This window comes from Erigeron canadensis, chromosome 6 (genome assembly GCF_010389155.1).
Source record: "Erigeron canadensis isolate Cc75 chromosome 6, C_canadensis_v1, whole genome shotgun sequence".
Lineage (NCBI taxonomy): Eukaryota > Viridiplantae > Streptophyta > Magnoliopsida > Asterales > Asteraceae > Erigeron > Erigeron canadensis.
The window spans coordinates 40,255,082-40,278,254 of record NC_057766.1 but is presented as its reverse complement, the minus strand read 5'-3'; the positions used below and the strand labels follow the sequence as shown (position 1 = coordinate 40,278,254).

The 23,173-nt window shown below is 33.5% G+C and overlaps 3 protein-coding genes across 3 annotated transcripts; 2 read left to right on the top strand and 1 right to left on the bottom strand.

The window, feature by feature from the left end:
* The first annotated feature begins 3,212 nt into the window (after positions 1-3,212).
* On the top strand, positions 3,213-8,024 carry LOC122603723 (ACT domain-containing protein ACR9-like). Its single transcript, XM_043776508.1, has 6 exons — positions 3,213-3,366; positions 5,254-5,472; positions 5,567-5,672; positions 6,142-6,493; positions 7,008-7,292; positions 7,512-8,024. Exons 1-6 carry the CDS (start codon positions 3,213-3,215, stop codon positions 7,656-7,658), a joined length of 1,263 nt encoding a protein of 420 aa, XP_043632443.1. The 3' UTR covers positions 7,659-8,024.
* A 246-nt stretch (positions 8,025-8,270) lies between these two features.
* On the bottom strand, positions 8,271-10,777 carry LOC122603725 (ER membrane protein complex subunit 4-like). Its single transcript, XM_043776510.1, has 2 exons — positions 10,671-10,777; positions 8,271-9,047 (listed from the first exon to the last, which is right to left on the bottom strand). The coding sequence occupies exon 2, from the start codon at positions 9,045-9,047 to the stop codon at positions 8,508-8,510; it is 540 nt and encodes a 179-aa protein (XP_043632445.1). The 5' UTR covers positions 10,671-10,777; the 3' UTR covers positions 8,271-8,507.
* A 4,230-nt stretch (positions 10,778-15,007) lies between these two features.
* LOC122603724 (enoyl-CoA delta isomerase 1, peroxisomal-like) lies at positions 15,008-15,836 on the top strand. The gene has a single exon (XM_043776509.1). It carries the CDS (start codon positions 15,043-15,045, stop codon positions 15,763-15,765), a length of 723 nt encoding a protein of 240 aa, XP_043632444.1. The 5' UTR covers positions 15,008-15,042; the 3' UTR covers positions 15,766-15,836.
* Positions 15,837-23,173: the final 7,337 nt, after the last annotated feature.

Sequence of the window (23,173 nt, the reverse complement as noted above, 5' to 3'; positions counted from 1 at the left end):
TTGCACGATATTGCTGTTTTCATACCTATACGTTTCTTAATTACTTAAATGGTACCTAATGTTTGGTTATTAATTTATTTTTATTTTTTTTAGTTTGTTTTATTTTTCTTTTATAAGAATTCTCCAAAACTTGTTACAATTTAATGAAAATAGTCAGAATACACTGATAATCCACTCAAAATTAATACCAAATAGCTATTTCATAACAAAATATAAGTTTTAAAGTTCACGAATAACCAAAAATAGCAATATAGTATCATAAAACAATTTTAAAAAAATTTGCGAGGAATTTTTTTTTTTTAATTCCGGAAATACCGCAATGGTAATACCAGAAATACAAGTCAGTATTTACTGCGACACGAAGCTTAAAGCAATGTTTTAAATACCCGTAAATACCGGCTGATATTTCTGGTATTCCTGGATACTTATGGTTTTACCGTTGCGGTATTTCCAAAATTTTTAAAAAAGAAAAAATTTTTTTTTTAAAAAAATTATTTTTATGATACTTTATTACTATTTTTGGTTATTCGTGAACTTTAAAACTTATATTTTGTTATTAAATAATTATTTGGTATTATTTTTTAGTGGATTATAGGTGCATTTTGACTATTTTCAATAAATTATAACAAGTTTTGAAGAATTTTTATAAAAGAAAAATAAAACAAATTAAAAAATATATAAAAAAATTAATAACTAAACATTATGTACCATTTAAGTAATTAAGAAACATATAGGTATGAAACCAGCAATATCATGCAAACGTTAGGTACCATTTCAGTAATTAGGAAACGCGATATTACATATTTACCCCTCACGTACAAGTCACGTGGGGGAGGTTTTAAAGTCCAGCTGACGGCGTTAGCCTCCAGTATGGTCCGAGTGGAGATTTGCATACGTTGGGTATAATCAGCGTAATTTTGAAAGGAAATGTATGAAACCAGTAATATGGCGCAAACGTGAGGTACCATTTCAGTAATTAACTCTTTTATTTTTGAGAGGAAAAAAACATGGTCAAAAACAAAAAAAAAAATTTTATTTTAATTTCATTGTTTTCCTCTTTTATCTTTCAAAAAAACTTGTAAACACAATTTGTTTTATAAATTTTTATCAACTTTTTTTCATTTTCACTCTAATAAAAACTCAATGACACAGTGAAAATTTTTATGGGCAAAAACTAAGGGCGTGTTTGGTTCACAGAATGTTTTTGGAAGGAATGAAATCTTTCGAAGGAATTAAAATCTGAAGGAATGGAATTTGACGGAATGTTTTGGTTTTTTGAGAATTCAAGTGACAGAAGGAATGAAATTTCTTCCTCCATGCCCAAGGAATGGAGATTCCATCAAATGATGGAATGTTTATATTCTTACGGAATGAGATTCCTCCTTCTTTGAACAACCAAACTCACTAAAGAATGAAATTCAATTTCAATTCCACCAGATTTTATCGAATTCTATTAAACAAACGCGACCTAAGAAAATTGGTATGACTCAGAATCAAACAGAAAACCCAAATCCATTGTCTTCCAATATGTTACATGGTAACATAAATAGGACTACAATGTCAGTCTATTCAACCAAATAGAATGAGTTTTACTACTATACTAATTAACTTTGCTTGATGGTCAAAAATTTCTTTTAGTTCATGATTAGAAAATGTTTTAGACCATCAATCCTCATCACTATGGAAAACTAACATCATGTCTAATGCTTTTTTTTCCACCACCATTAATTTTTTTCCTTTTTCTCATACCTTATTAGTTGACCTCACATTTATTTAATTAAGATTATATATTATAAAATAATACATTTCAGTAAAAATTTACATTAAAACAAAAAATATTAAACTTATAAAAAAAAGAAGTAAATTATTTAAAATAAATATAGTTGAATCACTGTCTCATTTGAACAATATACTTTTAACTTTTAACATCTTTCTAGTATTTTTGTACGTTTTTAATAATATAATTTGTGTTGTTAAAAGGAAAACAGTTCCATTTGAGCAAACATATATACCATGCCCACGATATAATTCAATGGATTTGGACATAATAATGTTCTGATTCAAAAGGACGGGATAGTTATGTCTCGCTCAATATAAGTACAAATTCATTTCGATCGCTCATCCGTGCCTTCTCATCATTGATTTCAGATGACAAATTAAGGATCTCATGCGACACAAAACGAATGGTGCACAATAAAATACTCGTATACAACATGCACTATAAACACGTGAAAACTTATCCACGTGGTTTAAAACTTTAATGCATAAAGCATAATTTGAAAAATAATGTATTTTTACATCAATTCTGAATATTTCACATATATTTCTTTTAACAAATACAAATCAAATATCACAACAATTAATTATATACTTTATTCTAGCTTAAATGAAAAAGAAATACTCAGAGTAATTGGAGGATACAATTAGTATTTTAGAGTGAAAAGAATGTGAACTAATTTTTAATTTTTTTATTTTTATAAAGTTATATACTCGTAATTAGTATTTTAGAGGGAAAATAATGTGATTTTTTTTTAAAGTTAATTTCGATTCAAACGTGTTTGAGGCAATTATAATCAGCAATTCACTGGACTTTCAACCCTATTTTCATAGAAAATATCTTAAAATGAGAAATTCAAGACTCAAACCTGAGATTTTGAGAAAAACTCACTTCTAAAGCCGCACACATAATAGATTTTAAAGATACCCTAGACAATTCATTTAAATAGAGTCGGTTAGAATGTGAATTAACTAAGAAATATATATATACATATGAGTTGTTAAAAGATCGAAAACTTTTTGTGCAAGCGATGATACACCACGTACGTTTCCCTGTGTAACACAGTTACCACTGATCGCTTACTGCCATTGCCACGTGTGAAATGTCTGACATCTGACGTGGAAATCATGCAAACAATGAATCGCCGTAGGCCCACAACTACACATACAAATACCCCCACAATTCGTTTTTCCCACTTTATAAATACATACACATATGTATACGTATCAATTTATCTGTAAAAAACCAAGATAGATAGAATACGTACGATCGAATGAAGTGAATAATTTGCATTAATCGACAGAACAGATCGGATTTAAAAGTATCCCCTGTCTGTCTCCCCGTCAATGGAGAAGCAGCGCTGATAATTATAAACTCGTATTAGATAGCAGGCCGGCTAGATATATATATATATATAGGAAATTATTAAGGATCGATGGGGATGTCATGGGACGACGTCGTATTGATTGAAGAAGGTAAGACTTCGGGCGACCCGACTGTGGTGACGGTGAACTGCCCAGACAAGGCTGGGCTTGGTTGTGACCTCTTACGAGTTGTACTTGAATTTGGCCTCTATGTCAGCCGTGGAGGTCAGTACGTACATATAATATGTATTGCTACTTTTTTTTTTTTACTACAGTATAGAGTATATATATATATTAAGAATTCTTTTTTTATTGTGACGAGGCAATCTCACAATCTGTATACGTACGTACGTGCATCAAAAATGGAGACGACACATCATATCCCTTGTATATTGATATATGCTTAGTAAAACTGGGTAGCTAGGTAACGTGTGTATGAAATTTTTTTATTTATGACAAAATTCTTGGGTGCTATATATATATAGCTAGCCTGCTATAAGTTTTGACGGTATGGAATAATGGATAGAGGAGATTATTAGAGAAATGGTCGAATTTGTTGCCTTCTAGCTATATGGCAAAAAAGTTAGTTGTAAATTTCTATAAGCTAGTAATTAAAGACGATTTTTACATATCATGTCGATCTATGTACGTATAGAAAGATAGAGTAGGTTTAGGGAAATGATTTATTAGGAACCAAAAGTTGTTAAAAAAAAAACTTTTAGGAACTCTTCGGTAGCTTTTTTAATAAAAACACTTTCCGTAATCAGTTAGTTATTAGCATTTCGGGTGTTAGCCAGGTAACTAATATAAGGCTATTTTTACGGAATATTTTGAATGAATAAGGCTGTATCTATACTATCTATACTATCTATATCTATATTTATACTATATTATAAAGCAGATTCCTTCTAAATTTTCAACATTGAGTTGAAATTTTCAATATTGATTTTAAGTATATTTCCAAAGTACCCCTCTCATCTATTCTATATTTATCTAAAATAACCATAATACTCATTCTCTCCTCTCAAATCTCAACCAATCATCTTTTTTCTCTCTCCTCCATAAATCATTTATTCCTCCAATTCATTCAAAATCTTTTATCTCAAAAATCATACGTCGATAAATTATAAAAATTGTATGGGTAAAATTCCATGCTCTTTCATTAGAGATGTCATCCGACATACTTTCGACGAATTTTTAAATCCAAGGGCGGAGGCCGTAGGCATTTGACTATCACACTCTCTGACCTAGCTATCACCCCACCATCTCACCGTCGCAACGCGCGGGTACTTACTCTCGTCCTATATGATGGGGATGTTTTCACACATCCTTCATAATACTTGTTTGTTATTCCTTATTCATAACATTAAAGCATGTTTGTCCTTTCTTGTTCATAGTAATTTGTCCATAATTAAGGACATGTATCCTATATATATCCATATCCGTATTTTTTTGTATACGGAAAATATGTAAGGATGTGTTGTGATGAGGTGCAATTGTGGAAAGTATAAGGATATGTAAGGATGTTTTTATAGTTAGAGGTAAATTAAAAGATTTTAAAGATTTGAAAGGATATAATGTGACAGTTAAATGATGTCTGGCGTCTCTAGCATTGGAGATAGCCTAATGATATGTGTTTTTGAGTGTCTGTCGACCGGATGAAATCTATTATCGGTGTATTAAAATATGACAATACATGTGTAGTGGCATAAAGTATTAAATTCACTCATGTAAACTACAGTACATGATTAAACTCAATTTCTCACATCGAAAGTAATAAATCCAACTTCTCAGAACATTTAGAGAAATATAGGTAACATAATTTACAAATTTTGACTTGGAGAAACTTGCATTCTTTTGGTCTAAATGTGTGAATTCAATTGAGAAGTTTTCATTTCCTGTATTGTCAGGTGGGTATGTTATGTTATATTTCTTCCCAGTCCTGGCGCCATGATAACTTATCTTAGTACAAACTCCTAGCATGCATGGTAGTAGTATGTTGTGTCTTCAGTAGCATATGTAGATATGTGTCATTACATTCAACGTCTTATAATTAAGAGCTTTAAGTGAGCCAAAATTACTTGTATTAAGTGTTCCATCTATTGTTGTTAGATTTCTCGACCGATGGAAAATGGTGCTATGTAGTGTTGTGGGTGGTCCCACATCCAAGCTCACTGAAGATTGATTGGGAGAGCTTGAACAAGCGGCTTCTATCTTGTTGCCCTTCATTTTTGCCTGCATTCTATCTTAATCAGCTCACCACTTGTTCAAAACCACCTCAACAATACCTGTTGAAAGTTTTCTCCTTGGATCGGAAAGGATTAATACATGGTAAGCATTTGTGTGATTTTAAAAGTGTGCTCGTCTCCTTTTTTTGGGGTGAGGCTTACTAAAATGTTTTGGTTTGAATGCTCAACTACTACAGATGTCACAAAGGTTCTTTGTGAGCTTGAGCTAGTCATTCAAAGAGTTAAAGTGACGACGACCCCGGATGGAAAGGTTCTGGATCTATTCTTCATTACAGATGGCATGTAAGTCTTTCTGTTCTTGTTATTTATCGTGGTTGTAGACTTCATTGTGAAATGCTGACTAAAATCCACGATCTCTTGGATTAGGTGATTGTTGCATACGTGTTTTGAACTGATTATATTTGATTAGCTTTGAGTGGTTTGAATTTGGATAAATAGGACCCCTTCTAATCATATGATAACTCAAGGCTTAAAGCATCTACATGGGATTATGATTTCAATACAAGTAGCACCAAAATTGATGATGGATGGGTAATAAGGATTATCTGATTACTGTTTCTTCTGATCTCATTTGACACACTACTACTCATATTTCGAAAGAATGTTCTGCTAGTGTTGGCAATAGTAATAAATTGTGGACGATCAAAGTTTATGTGTTTTCATTTTTTTGACCGGCCGGATTTCTATAGATACTTTTCTATGGCCCAACTCTATAGTAGAGTTATGTAGTACTTTCATCAATGAATTTCAGGAACCTATTACACACGAGAATTAGATGTGAAGAAACACGTGAGCACCTTAGTGCTGTGTTAGGGGAGTGCTGTATTAGCTGTGAACTTCATCTAGCTGGGCCTGAGTATGATATTCAGCTAGGGCGTCCTTCTATTTCTGAAGCAGTTGTAGAAGAATTATTCAGCAATGACCTTTCTGCAGAGGAAAGCCGTTCACAGACTCTCAGTGATGACATATCAAAAGTTAAGAAGGCTAATATAACAGTCGATAATCTACTTAGTCCAACACATACCTTGCTTCAAATAAGGTGTCTTGATCAAAAGGGCCTTATCTATGACGTTTTAAAGATTTCCAAGGACTGTGATATACGGGTATGATCTTCTTACAAATTATTTATGTAGCAACAAATTTGGGAATATTGATCTGCTGCCGATTTGGGTGGCAAAACAGGTTGGATAGGACAATAGATCAAAACACATATTTGGTTGAGCTGGGCCAGGTGATTGCACTGAAATACAGTCTGTGTTAAAGTTTTTCCTACAGAAAAATATTAGAAAATAGCTTTGAACGGCAATTCCTTAAAGTTACAATTATTATGGAAGTTACTATTTCATTATTTTAGGAGGTTTTATGCTTTAGACATATTTTTTTCATGATTTCGAGACCCATCTAATGTCTCCTTGTATACTAACTTTAAAGGAGTAATAGATTATCTAATCGATCCATCTATGAGTTTGTCATCTCTAGATGTCTATATGTACTTCTTGTCTACGAGTACATGGGTCAAGTTTGTCATCTTTAGATGCCTGTATATGACTTGTCTTGTGGTTCCAGTGCATTATTTGTCAATGTATAATTCTCATCAAATAGATTGCACATTTCCAGATTGTGCATGCGAGAATCTCTGCTTGTGTTGAAGGGTACCGGAGTTTGGATCTATTCATTCAAAAAGATGATGGAAAAAAGATAGAAGATAAAGATAACTTGGGTGCTTTATGCTCCCGACTGAAGGAGGAGATGCTACATCCACTTAGAGTCGTCATTACCAACCGTGGCCCTGATACAGAGCTTCTGGTTGCTAATCCGGTTGAGTTATCTGGAAAGGGAAGGCCGCGTGTTTTCTACGATGTCACACTTGCTCTAAAGACTCTTGGGATATGCGTCTTTTCGGTTAGTAATTTAACTTTGAAGCTTTAACTTAACCCAATGAAAAAATAATCACAGATATCACGACATATATCTTTTTATCCTGTAAGCATTTTTCTTCTGTTATATTAGAAATCGAATTACCTAAACATGTAAAGTTTTTTAGCTTTCATGGATAAGTTTATTTTCTTGATCTGACTTGAGCTGCACTGAAATTTTCTTATTACCTTTTGGTTTGTATAGGCAGAGATAGGAAGACACTCGACATCAGATCGGCAATGGGAAGTGTATAGGTTTCTTTTGGATGAAACCCAGGGATTTCCATCAACACACAATCAACCTAAACGGGATATAGTTGACAAAGTCAGAAGGACGCTTATGGGATGGTGAATGAAAAGATCATATGATTTATATCATCATTCGGCTATATGGTCAATTGGTCATCCAGTATGGAAGATGTTTTAATCTCAGAAACCACCTGTCTACAACTTTGTGATGGCCAGAGTGGACATAATGAGATCAAGTGTTCAGTGTGGCGTTTACACTATGGAAGAAAAAGCTGAAGATCGGGATATCTAAAAAGGGGTCCAGGATGTGCAATGTACATAGCACATTGCTTTAAAATCTTATGATAATTTGTAATGTACAATCAAAGCACATAATATACTTGTATTGTTAAAAGGTACTTCATCTTCAAACTTTAAAGTCCAAGTTACACTATTTTCGAACAATATTGAACCCTCGTTTTATCATTCATTGATAAAGTTAGACTTGCAACACCTGTGAAATTTTATAAAGCAAAATACTAATATGCAAGCGCTTAACTGAAGTCTTGCGAGGTCACATTAGCGTTGTATTCTTCGTTCACTTTGTTGTTTGTTTACAAGAACTCTTTAATTCTCTACCATTACCCACAAACTTTTCAAGTGTAACTTTTGAAACCCATAAGCTTCTATTTCATTCATGCTAGTCATTCAAATTCAAACTACGCAACAATTCCCATCAAGAAACAATAGGTTTAAAACTCTAAACAGAATTTTATGTTCGATACATTGGAACTATATCTCTCAAAATATACTGTGTTTGAGCTGCTAAATAATGCGACAACAAAGTATACAAAGGAGTTCTGATGACCGGCAGAACACTAGAATAAAAAGTTCGCATGCAAAGAATTAATCTCCACACATCAGCTACTAGATCTTATAAAACTAGAGCGTAAACGATAACAAGCGACTAATTTTAGTGCAGTGAAATACCTCCACCTGAAAACTCGATCTCGTGTGCTGGGGGTAAAGATGAAACCCAATCAGATGCGTGAGTTGGAAGAAGACCAAGGGTGTTCAGCTTCCAAACACCAAGCAACATACCCCCCAAATTTAGGGCAATGTATAATAACTTAGGTGCAAGGAGGTCTACTTTATTATCCTTGTAAGGTTCAAAAACCTTTCCGACCCCTTGAAGGGCACTTAAGGGCTGCCAAAGGGCTGAAAATGTTATGCCTATGCTAAACAAATGGACTGTACTTCCAGCCATCCACATCATAAACCCCATCATTAGCAGATTCTTGAATGGGGCTTGGGCCACTTCCCACGCTTTCTGAGATTTCCAGTTTGCTTCGGCATCCTTCTTTTGACGACTCAGGGTGGCATCATCTTGATCATAAGATGTGCGAGTGAAACCCGGTGGGTCAGGAATGTCACGGGAGGAAGGTGCAGATGAATTGTCAGTAAAATCAACGGCCCATTTTCGACTTCCCATCACTCCTTTGCCCTTTTCCATCTACATACAGTTGAACACAAGTTATGTGTGGGTAATTAAGGAATTAAGACCATCCTCTTGCACCAAGTACACAATTACATGGCACTTAAAGTCAGGGAGAAGTGACACTAGCACATTTTTGCCCCCAACGGATAACGAGTCAAATAAGCAAGTCTTTAGTACAGATTGGTTTAAGGTGGACCCTAAAAACTTCTTATCCATGTATTAGTATTATATTAAGTTAACTAAAATAGCTACTGGTATTTAAATAAACTAATTGAAGGAAATTTGTGCACTAAGATACAGTTTGAATAAACTACCATATTGATCCACTGGTGACATAGGTACATCTCAGATTGACCCATTTATCAGTAATTGGGTGGAAATTTCCACCTTTTGTAAACAAAGATCCCTCCCCAAACCCTCGTAAAGCCAAAAACATTGATAAGACAAAGTAGACCTTTTCTTTAGTTAAAATTTATACGGCTACTGGATTTCCCAACCAAGTTAGAGCTCTCAAGGGGGATAACTTTTTGGGAATGATTTAGATATAAATTAAAGACATAAAAGGAATGAAACAGGTTGCATTGGACAGGCTGAAAAAAGATATTGCACTTCTCCGGTTCACCGGTCAGGTCATTCTCAACTACATCTCAAACGATAGTTTAACGATTCGATGAAATAGATAGTTGTATCTTAGGTAGCAACTTATTAGGAAAAAAAAAAAAGCATGGCAATAATAAAATTGATCCGCCAACAAAAGAATCATGCTTATATGGGTAAACATGCCAATCTTTAAAGCCAGACTGAGCCCCTCGATAAGTCAGAGAAGAGACCAACAGACATTTGCTAATTCCTAAAAAACACGTGTACGGTTTACCTATCTTAATTAACTTAGGGTCCAACCATCGAAATAATCCATAACGTTCTTGCAATGTAATTTCCAGATAGTTCAGCAAAATTTAGACCTTCCCAACAGCGAACATGTCCTAAGGAAGTGGCAGTACCTATCTATATGCTAGTACAGTACTATATAAGAGTTAAAACACTCCCATTTAAAGGTTAAGTAATTGCAATCAAAACAACACCACCCACTTTTCCAGCCTAATATAAATACAAAACATCATCCTCTCTCCCCCCCTATATCGCAGTATCGCACCACCACCACCGGGCTATTGACTTTTGAGAATTTTGAATTATTAAATTTCAAAAACTATGCTGGTGTGGCTATGTGTCAAACACTATGCGGCTATGCCAAATTTTGGATCCAAATTTTAATCCAACGGGAAAGAGTTAAAACCTTAGACTATTTATTAGCTAAATAAACCGCTTTCGTCTTTTGGTTCTAAAAACCCTGAAAGGTTACAACGTATAATCAAATTCGAGCTCGAACACTTTACAACTAAAATTGTTGAATTCCATCTACCAATTCTAAATAATACAATTCTCGTCTATACACTATATGTCTAAGATTAAAAATTTTCTAACTGACAGAGATGATAAACTATTACTCCGTGTTATTACCAGTTTTACAATACGTAAATAAAGTCAAATTCAAACTATTTATTGAGAATTATAACAGGTACTCTGAGACAACATAAAAATATATAATTAATAGCAATAGATAGATATAGACCGTCGTACCTCTAGATATATAATGAATCAGTGAATTGTTTGTTGAAGAGAGATAGTTGCAATCAGAAAGAGATGTGATATATCGGGGACGGAGGGGGCGAGATCTACCCCTAAAAAGCCACACATTACATATTTCTTCAACTTGACAAGATAGACCATTATTTTTGGGGTTTCGTACTATCTAGTCCTCAAACTTTTCTCCAGCCCTAAAATAAATTAACACCCATTGTTGGTTTTTACTTTTTTACGAGTAATTTTTTATTATACTTTTACATTTACAACCAGATGATTGACTCGTATAATACGCGAGAAATAAATGAGAAACTAATAGATAGATCTATCTATATAACTAGGAGGAAATATTTTTAGGCTTAGTTGACATTATTAGTTGATTGTCACATAAGATTTTAGCTTACTTGTCAATTCATCCTATTTTTAGTTTTTCCTTTAAATTTATTACTATATTATTACTATTATACTATTATTATTATATTAAAATTATAATTATAATTATGTTATATTCGGGTAGTGATTTAGTCAAATTAGTCAACATTTTGATCACAAAAAGTAATTCATTGATTTTAATAGATCCTTCTAAGTTGTTGAATGCCGAATGCATGATGGTCTAACAAAAACATTCCATTTATATATATATATATACTAGATACTTGATATTTTAAATTAATTTTGACTGTTACTATTAAATACATCAAGAAATAAAGATAATAAAATATTTATAGTCAATTTGTTTAAGGTTAATCCTTTAAATTGATCTTTTCTATATGATTATCTATTAATAATTACATTTTATATAAGATTATTATTATTTTAATAAATAACTATACGTATACATTGTAATTGATGTTACAAGATATTGTTATCTCATAATTTTGTCTAGATATATTTTTTTGATATGATTATATAATATTAGTTTTCTAATTATAAATTTTTATCATAACTAATTGTCTTACCATGCAATGAATTGGATTTAATTTAGTACTCAAATATATTAGGTAAATACTTTTGCCAAAATACAAAAGTTACCGTTTAAAAATATATACGTATTTTTTCATTTAAAAAGTAGACCGAATTATTTAAAAATTCATATCATATATATACGTATTATCTTCTTTTTGTCCATATATGTTGATATGTTCAGTCAAACTTATTCAAAACATATTTTTTTTCGGGAACTTAGCATAAGTTAAAGTTCTAGCGATATCAGATCACACTTGTTACTTAGGAAGAATTATCTAAATGGTCAAATATAAAGGTGAATGTTTATTTTTGGAAATTTATAAAAAAAAAATTAAAAAAAATTTACTTAGTTACTCAATTAATTCTTACTATTTAATTTTTTTAGTTAAAATAAAATCTTTGTCATATGTCACAACTCACAAGTGAAATCCAAGACTTGTCTTTATAAAAGAACTTTATTACAATCATTATATATCGACAAATCATTATATATCGACAAGGTATTTTATCGCCCTAAGCTGTTTACATCACTCCAGATTGATTTATGTGTGCTTGGAATTATCTTCAAAGGTCTTTATTATATGGAACAACAGATTTTAAAATTAAGAAAGTGTGCTACTTAAACACAAACAATAACCTTTAAAACTAACAACGGATGGACGTAAACAAAAAAATCCTACTAAAAAGTATGAAGATGTTTTAAACTTGCTGATTAAAGGAATATCAATTTTAAGTACATGATTTCCGTTGTTGTGTCTTCGGTAAACATCATAACTGTCTTCATCAATATAGCCATATAGGTATGATCATTAAAATCTTTGGGAAATCATTTACTAAAAACAATAACATAAAATATATCTATACCATTAAAAACTTGAAGTCAATTTAATAAAAAAAACAAACAAAATAAAACAGATATGAATCAAAAATTCAAAATAAAAATAGTTTATTACAATATAAACTAAAAAATTAATAAATTTTTAAAAAGAATCTTTTATATATATTAAAAGAGAACCCTTAAATAAAAAAAATGAAAAATCTAGACCATACATTGAAGTTTATTCTTTATTTTTCACTCTTTGATCAAAATGCTTACATCATCTTTGACTAGACATTTAGTCAAAGACATTTTTAGTCCTCCAACTATCACTATTCTTTTTCAAGCACCCATACATTTCGACCTTTTGCAATTTTTCATTAATTTTTTTTTTACAATATAGATTGCAAGCATTTTAAGTGCGATCAAATGACTTTTTACAAAAAGTCATAAATAAATTTTTTTTAATAAATAAGCAATTTGAGAAACGCTATTTTAAACGATATTTTTTTTTTAACTCCGATTTATATTTTAATGAGGGTTTTTAATTTTGAGTTTACAAATTCTTGATTTTTTAATGTGATGATAATTATCCTGTAAAAGATTATTAAAATACAAGATAAATCGAATATATAAAACAAACAAGGTAATCAAAGAAAATATTTTTCCTCGTTACGGTACATTTTTTCTTCTCTTAGCTTTTTATATCTTCTCTTAGCAATTCAATTTTGTTTTTCATTTAAGGGTTGTGTTTTTTTGAAAAAGAAATTAAGAGGCTCTTTTATTGTTATTTTTAGATTTTTTGGTTAAAGTGATTTTGATTACATTAGCTACAGAAATAGCTAACTTGGTTAAATAATTGAATTAAATGACAAGAATTATTCAATTTAATAAATTAATGGGCTAAATTTTTTTCTATATCTATAATTCCTTATAAAACGAATTGGTCTCCTATTTTAAAAAATTTAGTATTTTCTTATACCAAAACTACCTCTAGCCTTAAACAACCTTAATATATCTACCTTTATTCATAAAACAAACTACTCTTTTTTTTTAAAAAAAATTCTGTCTATATTAACCAAAATTCCTTTAAACTTCAACACATTTTCAACTCACGTATTATATCTAACCAAAATATCTTCTAACCTCTATCTATCCCGATTATCTCTCTCAGTTGTTCATCTATAACAATCTTAATGAATTTATTTCAACATACATCTCTTAATTCATGAAAAAAACTATTAATTACACTACTCTTTTATATACATTAATAATCACAACGCTACCGCGCGCTACCATCACGTAGCGCTACTACCGCATCCGTCACCACCAACCGTCATTGTTACCGTCGTCTCATTGCACGAGCACTTCTTTAGTATTAATAATATGAATGTATTTCTTAAATATCTTTTTCTATAGATCTTAAGATTTCTTATTAGTTTCATTGGACTATAGCTTGATAGCCTTTTTTTTTATCATTCTTTTGCTCGGTAGAATATCATTCTTTTGCTCAAGTTTACCATGTCATGATTTTGATCTTTCAGATTGTAGCTGTAGAATAAATGCATATTAATTTAATGTTTCTATAAAAATGGCTCTTTATGTTAATATACTTTCTCATTGTTTTGCTCAAGTACGTTCACATTTCATGCTTTGATCTAATTTCTTGTTGAGTTGTTGTAGTTGTAAAATTAATGCATGTCAATTATATGTTTATATATAATTGTGAAAATGAATCATATGTTTGTATGAAAATGGTTGTTTTTCCTAATCTTTCGTGTTGTCTTGCTCAAGTTTACACATCATGCTTTTGATCTTTCTTATCGTAGTTGTAAAATTAATGCATTTCAATTACATTGTATTACTAGTATGTACATTTCAAATATGTGACATAGTGTGTAAGACCCACGACCCTCAAGTTGACCCTCACGACCCTTGGGTTAACCCTCGTAGTGGCCTTAGTCTTGACTTTTACGGCCTTTGTGTTGGCTTTATTTCTCAATGCATCTATTTTTTCCCCCTGATTCATCCACCTCTTCTAGTCCTTGGGACTTTTTTCACAAAATTTTTAACCATTTAGAAAGCTAAAAAAATCGGTCCATGCCAAAATAACACTAGTCAAATACGACTAGGTGATTTTTTTTGAAAAAAAAAACTTCAAAAAGTTAGATGACCTAAAATGTTTACAAGAAATTTTATGTTAAAGTCGATCTTACTAAATTAATATCTTGGAGTGATCAAAAAGTGCTACGAGAATATCTTGATGAGACCATATATATATCTTAGTCAAAATCTAGCTTCTCTAAATAATCTCGATGTAGATAAATTATCCATTTATTGTTTTTTAATCGGTTATTAGTCGTTTAACTACAAGTGTGTTGGGCTTGTATGATGCCTAACTACCTATGTTACGAGAACTCATTCTTGTTTTGTTAGAAGTTCGATTTTATGGATTCAAGTTAGGTATATTCAACTCAAGTCAAGTCATTTATGAGTTCATGAAAGGTATGCAAAATAGGTACAAAGTGTTGCCACTATTTAAGTCCATACTAGCTACACCACTTCCATACACACAAAACATAAAAAATGTGTACACTAGAAAAACGAGGTAACATTTACATCCTAAGCTTAACCGGTGACGACGATCACCGGTTAAACCCTACCCTCCTTGACTCAATCACCGCAAAAATCAATCAAGTCCGAGCCGAAACCACCTCTCCGTGCGCGTTAATCACAACCGCGCATGGAAAATTCTTTTCCAACGGCTATGATCTCGCGTGGTCTCAATCCGACCCATCACGCAATATTATTATGTCAAAAAAACTACGATCACTAGTTAAAGCCTTAATATCTCTCCCGATGCCGACAATCGCGGCCATAACAGGACACGCGTCAGCTGGTGGGTTTATCTTGGCACAATCTCATGATTACGTAATGATGAGAAAAGACAGAGGGTTTTTATACATGAGTGAAATGGATATCAAACTTGTTGTTCCTGATTGGTTTGTGAAGCTTTTCAAGAATAAGATTGGATCTCCGGCGGCGCTGCGTGACGTGATTATGAGGGCTGAGAAAGTGACGGCGGAGATGGCGGTGACGAAGGGGATAATCTATTCGGCGCATGATAACGCGGCGGAGACGGTCAATGCGGCGGCTAAGCTTGGGGAGGAGTTGGTGAAGAGGAATTGGGATGGACACGTGTATGCTCGTAATAGGATGGTTTTGCTTGCTGACGTGTTGCCGGCTTTGGACTTTGACGAAACTGTCGAGGATGTGGCCCGTGCTAATATTGTATCATCCAGACTTTAGTTGTTTCGATCATCTCTAATTCTAAATAAAATTATGATAATAAATAAATATTAAAAAGATGTCTTTTTATAGATGATTGATCCTCCTAACAAATTAGCTTAATAATTCTCTTAATAATCTAAACTTTGATATGTGTAATCCACTAGTTATCTTTCATCATTATCCCTTTGATTTTTCCATGTGGTTTGATCTTATAATTAGAAGGATTATTAGGTTGATTAATTAGGAGGATCCAATATAGTCATTGAAAGTTTGTTGGTGTGGTGTCTATTCTTCATGCTTTTATAATTGTACCAGATACAATTCGTCTAGAATATTGGGAGCGGTTTCGAAAGAAAACGAAAACGATCTATATATTTTAGTAAAAGGAAAATATCTTATTTTAGTCAGATAACTTGGATAAGAAAACCTCAATTATATACATAAATTCTTTTATGCTTGATTTCTTGTTGTATAGTTGCTATAATTTGAACGAGATTATATATTGTTTGGAGATGAACTTGATCATGGTTGATGACTAAAATCGATTCTTGTTTTTCTTCTTGTTTCTAGCCACGAAATGTATCACATTTTCGTCATTCACTTTAACCTTCACTTTATTAATGTTTCGGTAAATTCGAGATTGAACTTTATTAGATAAATGATTCCATATTTTAACTTAGAAAATGATAAATCTTTAACCTAAAAATCATCTTAAAACTTTAAGAAGGTCACATGTGTTATCCATTAATTCTCCTTCCTAATCTTATCTCTAATCTTTCCACTTTCATGTCATCATCCAATAATTAGGAGGATTTTTAGGCTATTTTGTTAAATTCTAATTTTATTTACCGAAAGAAATATTTTTAGGCTATTTCGTTAAGAGGATTAATAATTTCTTTTAATTTTATGTACCAAATGATATAAAATAAGGAGGCTGCGCATAGAAAAAGGAAAGTTGTGCACCAACATAGTAAATGTGACATTTTCAATGTGACGTTAGTACGATTAAATTGTTATAATTATTGTTTTTAAAGTAGTTATTGGAGTGGGGTGAGGCAAGTTTTCAAATAATAGACTATCCAATTATGAAAATATGGGCAGAGATCTCCTCAAATTATTCCAGCTTGAAGGATAAAGTTGGAAGGATCTTGATCCATGATTTAAAATCAAAGGTTAAGATTCAAAAATGATTATTTAACCTTGACCTGTGATTTTAATTCAAAGGTTAAAATCATCCTAACTTTACCCCTCAAGTTATTATTAACTTGAGGGAATCTTTGCCCTGAAAATATAGACTTATGCGGTGGGGTAGTGATGGCAGAGGTGGTGGTGGCGGCACCAGTGGGGACGGTAATGGGGGCGATTATGGTGGTGAATATGAAAGTAATTGATGTTAAATGTGGTATTATAATTATTTTAAGTGTTGGGGATCTATACTGTAAATTATTTTATTAATGGTTTTTTAGGTATATTAGATGTAAATATTTAAATTAGTGAATAAATGAGAAAAGCATTTTTAGTTTTTCAAAGACAAGAAGTTTAAAGGGAAAAGAAGGTGGTTTGTTTTATTAGACGAGAGATAGTGTCCGTGCGTTGTGGCGGTGAAATGGTGGGGTAATAAGTCAAGTCATAGAGTATGATAGCCAAAGCAAAATATTTGGCAGGAAGACATTACATAGTAAGGTTCCTAGCTGATAGCTTCCTTTATTGGGACTTATCCGATAGCTAATCGGGCTTATCGCTTTTAACTTTTTAGGGAATTAACTTTTTGACGGTGGTCTTTATGGGCCTCCGTCTTTTTCCCTGAGCCTCTATTGTACTTCTTGGCTACTCGATTCCTTTTGCGTGTCCTCCGTTTGAACTATGGTGCTTCCGGAGACTGCATTTGCTTTTGTGGTTATATGAGGAGCTATTTGCCCTCATCCACTGATGAGCTCCGTCTCCCGTAGACGTCCAACAGGCAGTCTCACGATCGGGCATGAGTTCCCGGAGGTTGTCATTGTATACTCCCGTGGGTCGGAAGGCGGCGGGGGAAGGAGAGGTAGACTGGTCTTAGCCGTACGGGCTCCGCCCTCGGATTTTAAATTTCTTCGAAAGTATATCGAATGACATCTCTAATGAAAGAGCATGAAATTTTAAAAACACCCATAAAATTTTTATAATTTATCGATATACTGTTTTTGAGATAAAAGATTTATAGATTAGAGAAAAAAAAAATGAGTGGTTGAGATTTAAGGTTATTATATATATATTATGTAGAAATGTTTAAATTAGTGAATGGGTAGTTCAAATCATTTTTTCTTAAAAAAAAAAGCAAAATATTTTATAAGATAGTAACTATTAGATATTAGATAGTATATATATTAAGTGTATGAAAATAGACTATCCACTTATAGTTAGAGTGGGGCATGGCATTCTAAAGTCTAAATTAGGGATGAGATTTATAACCGAAAACCCGTGACCCGGCATTGACCCGCCCGTACCCGGACCGCCCGGAGCCCAAACGGGCCGGTTCTCGGTTCCTGGTTTCATTGTTTTCCCGGGTTCGGTTCGGTCCGGGTCAAAACCCGCGGTTTACGGTTTTGACCCGTTAGACCCGAGTTATGCAATAAGTTATAAGTTTTTGGTGAATCTTCATGGAGTTGAAGAAGAATTTGATGAATTTTGTAGATCTTGAGCATGTTGAAAACGACAATGGGAGGAGAAAGGGTGTTTGTTGTGTAAGTGGGAGAAAAAAGTTGTTGTATATTTGTGACTGAGAAGAAAGAAGAATGAAAAGATAAAAAAAGTTTGAAGAGATGTTTAACTATATAGTCATTCATTGTCCTTTATCTATTTTTATAATTGTAAGGACAATTATTATATACATTTATCTATGAAATTTGGTCATATACATGGACACGTGAAACGACATAAATTTTCACTCTATTTTCATTTTTATTAATTTGTTATTTAAAGATTAAGATAATTTTGACAGCCTGTAACTTACTCCCATATACATGTATACATCTGATTGCATATATCTATGCACCTATTATATTTATTATATAACAAATACCTCATTTGAAAAGAACCCTTCTCAACAGACTTTTCATTACTCAAAAACATTTTCACTACTCAAAAGGAAACACAAATAAACAAACCACAATCATATCTCTCTCTCAAAACAGTGATAAGTATTGGCAATTTGGTATCCATGAAGCTACTGATGAACACTACTGATGGGGTGGTGAATCTATGAACATGTAATAAAGTGATGAAATGAATGTTCATGTATTGTCTTCAAGCTACTAGTGTAGTTTTGTATTTTGTAGTCATTTTTGACAATTTTGGTATTTGTTTTTAGCTACTCATAAAATCATTTTCGGGTCACCCATAAAAACCCGAGCCCGACCCGGTTAAACCGGGCCCGAACCGACCCGCCCGTGGGGTCAACGGGCCGGGTCTTGGTTCCATTTTTCTTGCATTTCCGGGTCACGGGTTTTGACGGTTCGGGCAGGGTCGGGCCGGTTATTAACCCGTGCACTTCCCTAGTCTAAACGTATGATTTGTTATGTGACAAATTATTTTGAATCAAAATAATAATGTAAGAAATATCTAGACTTGACTACTTTACTAGTCTACTTAGAGGCTACCCAATGGAACCCACTCATCCTCCAAAGATTAGTCTCTGTCAACGCCACATTAGCAAAAAACACTCCAAGGACTAATCCTCTCAAAATGCACCCAATAGACTCATCCCTTAAGGACTAGTCTTGGACCCACCAATTATTTAATTCTACCAATTTATCCAAACTTTACACTTTTAACCCTTTAAAAATATAACAAACTAAAACATACCCAAATACAAAAACACTTTATTCACACATAAAACATTACACAAATTATTTACAAAATAAACATTACAGTACTTGAAACATTACACAATTTATTTAAAAATAAAGCAAAAACACGCATAAAACATTACACAATTTATTTCTTCATCGCATAAACTGCTCTGGCTTTTATGATAAAATGGTTCAAGGTGATGACTGCAAAAGTTAGTTGTTGCACAACAACTTGTATATTCTCAATCTTCCCCTTCAAATAGGTAAAGTATTGAAAGGACCCGACTCGATAAACCAAAAATACAAGATAATTTTTTTTTTAAAACCCCATTGCGCCGCAGTGGAAATCCTCGGCCAGAGCATGAACATGCCCCACTGCGCCACAGTGGGTTCGACATATCTCCCACTACGCTGCAGTGGGAGGAACCAAAATCATTTCCGTGGGAATCCACTGCGCCGCAGTGGGCAAAGTCACCCGCACTGCGCCGCAGCGAGCCACCTAACAGCAACCCTAATACTCATTTCGACCTTGAACAACTTGCAACCTTCGAATTTCACAACAACTTCTCAAAACACATTTCAGAGGTTTCCAACAACAAAGTAGGCACATTTCAAACACAATTACAACATAACATGTTTCACAATTCCAAGAACAACCATAACGGGTCATTTACCCGTTTTGGCAACATTTTCACCCAAAAACGACAATACCATTTTTCAAAGACTTACAACTTGGACATTTACAGAAATATTACTGAAACATGACCTCAAACCAAAATGTACCATGAGCCATGAGGTGTGGGACGTCTAAACTTCTATACCAAAATATCGTCATTCGTTCGAGAATGACCTAATTACCTTCAAGTTCTTCAAAAAATATCTACAACTTCAAGCTTATCAACACACACTTAATTCCTTCTTCCGGAACTACCTATAAAAGTGTAAACAACTAAAATATAAGCAAAGGCTTAGTGAATATACTTGCATACATTTACGAATACGAAGGAGGGCATAGTACACGGACTTTCACATGTAACCTATGACATCGTTATGTTACATTTACATATTCACCTTGCACACAAACAATACATATATGGATCCATATAAGCTAAACAATCACATCTATCGGGATTCTTAGGCCCCGGAGGCTCTTATGCCTCATATCATATCAACATTCGGGATTCTTAGGCCCCGGAGGTTCTTAGGCCTCATAAACAATGCCCCACATGGGCTTGCCGCCAAATCAATTACCATGCTTGGAACATTCACATCTCATGGTAATTGACCTAACGTATACATAAGGGTATGCAAATATACTCACCTCCTCCGCAACAAGGAGAATAACGCTAAACAACAAGCACAAGCAAGCTTCAACCTAAAATCGTATCGTAAAATGCATAAGCTTACATTCACAACTTGACTAGTTCAACCTAGCCATTCTCAATCACTAGCCTTTTCTAAACCCAAAACTCAACCCATTTGTCATTGAGTTACTTCCAACCTTAAAATTAGCATTAGGTAGTTCAACCTACCATTTTCATCCATATTTCATTAACTAGCAAAAACTCATATTTTCTCAAAATTCAATTTATCACATAACCTTATAGATTTCATAATCAAATGCATCATATAAGTCAATGACAACTAGGTTAACTAAGGAATTGGAGAAAACTAACCATAATCCAATTTCTAGCAAAAACCCCCAAAATTAGTTCATTCATGAACCCTAATTTCAAGAGAATTGATAAAGCTAAATTGGGGAAATTCATTACCTCAACAATAGAAGACAATTACTTAGGGTTTTTAAATTCACAAATCCTTCCCCTCTTCTTCTCCAAATTTCGGCCACCACCCTTCATCACTCAAATTCCAGCTTTTAAAATTTCTTGATTGAAGGTTAAAGATGGTGATTGCTATTGTTCTTGATAATTTCTAGATGATGAGAAATGCATGAATGAATTTTTAGATTCAGTTGGTGGTGATGAACAAGAGGTTTGAGAAGAGAAAAGAAATGTAAGTGGAGAATGACTCAAAAGAAAAAAGGGAGGGCTGGCACTCCCTGGAGCTGCCACGACCCACATCAGGTTTTATGGGTATTTACCCGCTATCCGTTAAAGTTTCAACTAAATTAACCCCATATCCAAAAATAAAATACTAGGAAATTAATTAAATGTCAAAACTAAGAAAAGGGGTTAATTTCTTTACCTTAAAATATTTAGGGTGTTACAAGTATTGACTCTCAAGATCGATACAATACCCAGTTTGTAAATAATCAATTTGTTATTGACACCATTGCTTCTTCGCATTTAGTTTTTCACCAATTGCAACAAGCTCCTCTCTGAACATTTTGTGGTCAAGTATATGAGCCATGATACTGTCATCCACTTGATCGACAGTCATTGGTGATTTTCGGTTACGGGGTCTTGATGAAGAAGCCATTTAGATGTTTGTGATTTTATTAGAAATGTTTGATCAAAGAGGCCAGTATTTATAGGTAAATTAAATGATGCTCCCCCAACGTTCGAATTCAAAATATTTACGCTTCTAGCCCCTTAAACGGCCAAAATTTCAAACCCATTTACACTTCTAGTCCCTGGATGGCTACTTGGATTGTGACTCTATAAATACCAAGTCATAGCACAATCCAGTTTCATTCTTCTACAAACCCACTCACTCTTTCTAAGTAAATGGCGTACTCATCATAAAAAAGAATGTTCACCGACATCGTCTCACCGAAGATGAGATGAAAACAAAAATCATGGCTGATATCAAAGAGGACACCCTCCTTCAAACTGAGCTCTCTGGGTCATCGGTTACCAACGAGAGAAAAGGCGACAATGCGAGCAGCAGGTTGAGGCATTACAAGCACCGGGCTGCAAGGTCTCCAAACATGAAGAGACGTATTCATTGTTTCTGCATGATGAGAGCAGGAAGGTCATGATGGTGGTCGATGATGTTTTTAAGGCCGATCACACGTTGGGTGACGAATGCACTTTGGCCGAATCGTACCATGACGACTGCGGAGAAGACAAATCAACGTGGGAAGTCAAATGCCCCCAACACGACAAGTGGTGGCTGAACGAATATGCTAATCGTGGCTTCGGAAAAATGTCAGTCAAAAATGATGACGAGTAACCGAAACGTTATTATGTATTTCGTGTTTTAATCATGTAATTTGTTCTTTAATTATGTCTTTTAATCATGTAATGTCGTTTGATAATAAAATGTGTTCTGATGATAAAATGTGTTTGATTGTTACAAAAAAGTAACCGTTAAAGGGACTAAAGGTGACATTTCTAGGAACCAAATTGATACAAAGGTGACACTTAAGGGACCTGTTTTGCCAATATTCAAAACTTACAAGTATCCGTTGCATTAAAAATAATAATAATAATAATAATAATCAAACAAACCGCTCGTCCCTGCAGGAACGAACCACCCGGACGAGTGACCTGAACGAGCGTGAAACGAGTCTCACCCAACGCTGTGAACTCGTTCCTGTATGTCGAATGAGCCTAGGGACGAACCCATTGGCTACCTTCTTACATCATAAGGGCAAAGAAAAAAACGAATAGCAACTTGCAAGTGTAAAAATCACA

Bases quoted from the DNA above. Each gene is read 5' to 3' on its own strand.
- LOC122603723 (XM_043776508.1), top strand. From the start codon at position 3,213: ATGGGGATGTCATGGGACGACGTCGTATTGATTGAAGAAGGTAAGACT. The intron at 5,673-6,141 runs GTAAGTCTTTCT...AATGAATTTCAG, and splicing joins TTCTTCATTACAGATGGCAT to GAACCTATTACACACGAGAA. The intron at 7,293-7,511 runs GTTAGTAATTTA...TGGTTTGTATAG, and splicing joins TTGGGATATGCGTCTTTTCG to GCAGAGATAGGAAGACACTC.
- LOC122603725 (XM_043776510.1), bottom strand. From the start codon at position 9,047: ATGGAAAAGGGCAAAGGAGTGATGGGAAGTCGAAAATGGGCCGTTGAT.
- LOC122603724 (XM_043776509.1), top strand. From the start codon at position 15,043: ATGTGTACACTAGAAAAACGAGGTAACATTTACATCCTAAGCTTAACC.